Raw genomic sequence first — 3526 nt, 5'->3', positions numbered from 1 at the left:
ACAGATCATGACATTTAAAAATGAAGAAATGATGACAGAAAATATGAATATATGGTCTGTTTCGTGAAATTTGCGTTAAAAGTTATAAACCTGCTCAATCCATCCAGAGCTCACATTGCCAGTTATATTATAAAATTTCCTTTCATTCTTTATGAGAGTGTTGTCACAGCTGAACTCGGCACACGCCGCCACAGAGCAGTTCTGACACACATACACATCCAGAGAGACGGTCAGTGGGGTCAATGCACAGAGACGATAAAACATTATATTTTATGGACTTGTTTATGTTTGATTAGGAAATGAAACTAAATCACTCACCACCACATGATCCTTTTTAATTACTTTGACAAAATCAGTTATGACAGGCTGCAAATCCCTCTGTTTCACACAGTCTGGAATCTAAAAGCACATACATTAGTGTCTGGTTGTTTTCATTTTAATGAATGTGAATCAGTATGGCCTTTTTCTAACACAATCATGCTTACCTCTATGTTTTTATTAGTCCAGATTGATTTATCTCCCAACATCACTGGTACTCTGATGAAAACTTTGAAACTTAGCTCTCTAAAGTCATTTTCAACCTGAAAGAGACCATTTTTTTTGCCATGAAGAGACACTGAACTCTAGTTTTGGATGAGATAATGTTTATTTAATTCAAGTTTGTGTTGATGAAAGTGTGTGAATTTCATTTCAGTACCTTTAGTATCTGTTTGACTGGTTTATCAATATCATTTTTCTGCGCAGTAAAATTAATGTGGAGAGTTGAATCTTCATGTCTTAGTTAAAATAAAAGAGAAAATGTGTCAGTTATTTAATATTTTGTGTGTGTACTGTTCAAAAGTTTGGAATCCTTAAGTTTTCTCTCTCTCTCTTTTATTTTTTTTTTTTTTATTATTATTATTTTTTATTTATTTATTTTTGTTTGTTTGTTATTGAAAACACGTTCCTTAAGGCTGCATTTATTTGGTAAACCATGCAGATCACAGAACTGCAAATTATTTCTGTAAATGCCTCTTTATAAAATAATTGTCCAAAAATGCTAAATAAATTTTGGATTTCTTTTACATTAATTCCACAAGTTGTCTAATGAGATTTATCAGTTTAAAGAATATTTAGCTTGGACAATTATCTTGTTAACTACAGAGTAATACTGTACAACATTTATTTTTACATTTCATGTCAAACAAAATATAACCCTGACTAAATTAAACATTAAATTCCATCCTTTGCAAAATCTGGGTGCTGAAACAAATCTAGCTGAGAAAGTCTGTTATAGAGGACCAGAGCACTAACCTTATTAAGGCAATATAGATGGCATATTTTACACCAATGCTTTTCTCTCTGAATAATTCACTGGTTTGAGAGTGTCGGTCATTCCCACTGTAAGTGATGGAGGGTTTTGTTTAGTAGTAGTATTTCCACTGATCAGTTTCTCATATGTGAACAGCTACTGAATGATGCAGATGAAGGTGATATCTACCAAATGGGTCATACCTGTTGATTCTGGCAGTAAATGTGACGTTTTGATCGAAGGTGCTTTCTTTGTTAATGCTGTATGTAATATGAAACACAGCCTAGAAGTGGATGCAAAGAAAATGAGGAGTGGTAAAAAGAAAAAAAAAAATGCACAGGACAGTTTTAAAAGTGACCTCACCTGAGAGTTTCCCTTGAGGATGGGTTTGCTGATGTGGCAGGTGGTCTCTCCAAATGAACCTTTTTGCTCACTGTCAAGAGATACACACTCCACTCTGCCCTGCTCAAACAGAAAATTATGCATAAACATTCATTCAGTAACAATTATTGTCATTTCAATTGCTATTCAAACCAAGGATGATAACTATCATGATATACTATAACCCTATGATAATTGTGAGAATAAGTCCACACCAAAACAATAACAGTAACAACACAGAGGAACAATATCATTGGAATCAATTTCAGAATGATTTTTTTTCTCCAGCTGATGAATGATAAAAACATTGATAGCCAATCAGAATCCATCCTACTTTAAAGATCAGCAGACAACAAAACTACAGTGTGCACTTATAATAAACAAAACGTCATTGTGAAATGGTGTGGACGTTCAAATAGTTCATTGGTGTCTTTTTTACCTGTTTAGATATGATTCTCCTGTAGGAAAGTCCAAAGGGGTAGCTGAGGGTGAAGCGTGTGTTGTATGAGTTTTCTCCTCTGTTCTCTACAAACACTGTCACATTGATCTCCTGCATGATGCCAACCTCTATATTTGTAGATCTGGATCACAGAAACAAAAGAGAAAAAAAATTCACTTGGAATGAAACTGTCACACCCCTGGACTGTTTAGTTGGTTTCTCCTGTCAATTCCCCCTACAGCTTTGTGTGTTTTGGTATTTCCCTTATTGTCTGCACCTGTAGTTGTAATCAGTCTGTGTATATATAGCGTGTGTTTTCCCCTCTTGCCTTGTCGGACGTTAATGTTACTACCCTGGTTTCCAGTGTCTCCTGTGTTCCCTGTTGGATTTATTAAATACCTTTCGTTTATTTACGTCGTTGTTCGTGTGCTTCGTCTAAGCGTGACAGAACGTCCGACCGATACAGTTTTTTTTTGCGTTTTCCTCCCCGTTTTGTTTGTCGTGTTTTTTCAGTCTTTTTGTTTCCGTCGTGTTTTCACCAGTTACTATGAAACTCGCTTCCATCAACGTTTCCCCAAGGAGGGGAGATGCCATTCTGGGAGGGAAAACCATCTTTATCTTCCAGGATGGCCGGGATCTTGAGGACTACGTGGAGGAGTTTATTAGCATTTGCCATCTTGCTAGCTGCGATGACGTCTGCCTTATGGAGGGATTTTGGTGTGGACTGGATATGATGACCTCCGCTTCGTCATGCCCAAAGGTGAACCATGCTGGACCCTAACGCAATATATTAACATCTTATTGAGTACTTGGGGTTCAGAACTCTATCTGGACGAAGCGGAGGAAGATTACGACCCCATCCAGCCACACCTGGCAGACGTCTCGCAGCACGACCCGGAACCCAGCCTATCACCACCCTGACACGCGGAGCACGAGCCCGAGCCCGAGCCCGAGCCCCACCGCAGACGGACCCCGCGCTACCAGCGCGACCCAAGAGCCATCGCCCATCGGAGCGACAGAGCGAGCGATCTGGGAGGAATTGCGTCTGACCAGGTGCGAGAGCCGGCCACAGAGCCTGCGACGGTGGACGTTCCTGATGGGCGTGAGGTGCTGAGGACAGCACCGCCCACTGCACCACCGCTGAGAGTGAGCAACGCCTGGATCTGGGACTAAATTTTCTGGAACTAAATTTGAATAATTTCTCTGAAGATGTATATGAAGATATGCCCATTCTCCTTCCACCATCTAAATTACCTGACTGCCTGGATTTCCCACCCACCCTCCCTCTGTCTATTGTTTCTGCTGCCTCTGTCCCACCACTGCTGTCTCCTGGCAGCCCATCTGCTCACCCTCAGCCCACCATCTGTGCGGGGGGTTCGCCGCAGGTCTGCCAGTCTCCATCAGTGTGGCTGGAG

The 3526-nt window shown here is 40.3% G+C and overlaps 1 protein-coding gene across 5 annotated transcripts in view; it reads right to left on the bottom strand.

Moving 5' to 3' along the window:
• Positions 1–2286, bottom strand: part of LOC127159242 (integrin alpha-X-like) — a 4829-nt gene extending 2543 nt beyond the window's left edge. Inside the window, exons 1-8 of one of the 5 annotated variants that reach the window (XM_051102130.1) lie at positions 2112–2286; positions 1655–1753; positions 1495–1574; positions 1294–1380; positions 698–776; positions 486–581; positions 319–399; positions 91–201 (exon numbers count right to left, since the gene is read on the bottom strand). In XM_051102130.1, coding sequence (XP_050958087.1) covers positions 91–201; positions 319–399; positions 486–581; positions 698–776; positions 1294–1380; positions 1495–1574; positions 1655–1753; positions 2112–2228 — 750 coding nt within the window. In that variant the 5' untranslated portion in view covers positions 2229–2286. The remainder of the gene's footprint in view (positions 1–90; positions 202–318; positions 400–485; positions 582–697; positions 777–1293; positions 1381–1494; positions 1575–1654; positions 1754–2111) is intronic. The other 4 variants (XM_051102131.1, XM_051102128.1, XM_051102129.1 and 1 more) reach the window with 4 other exon arrangements.
• Between the last annotated feature and the right edge of the window lie 1240 nt (positions 2287–3526).

This window comes from Labeo rohita, unplaced genomic scaffold (genome assembly GCF_022985175.1).
Source record: "Labeo rohita strain BAU-BD-2019 unplaced genomic scaffold, IGBB_LRoh.1.0 scaffold_2021, whole genome shotgun sequence".
NCBI lineage: Eukaryota > Metazoa > Chordata > Actinopteri > Cypriniformes > Cyprinidae > Labeo > Labeo rohita.
This window is presented reverse-complemented; position numbering and strand designations above follow the sequence as displayed.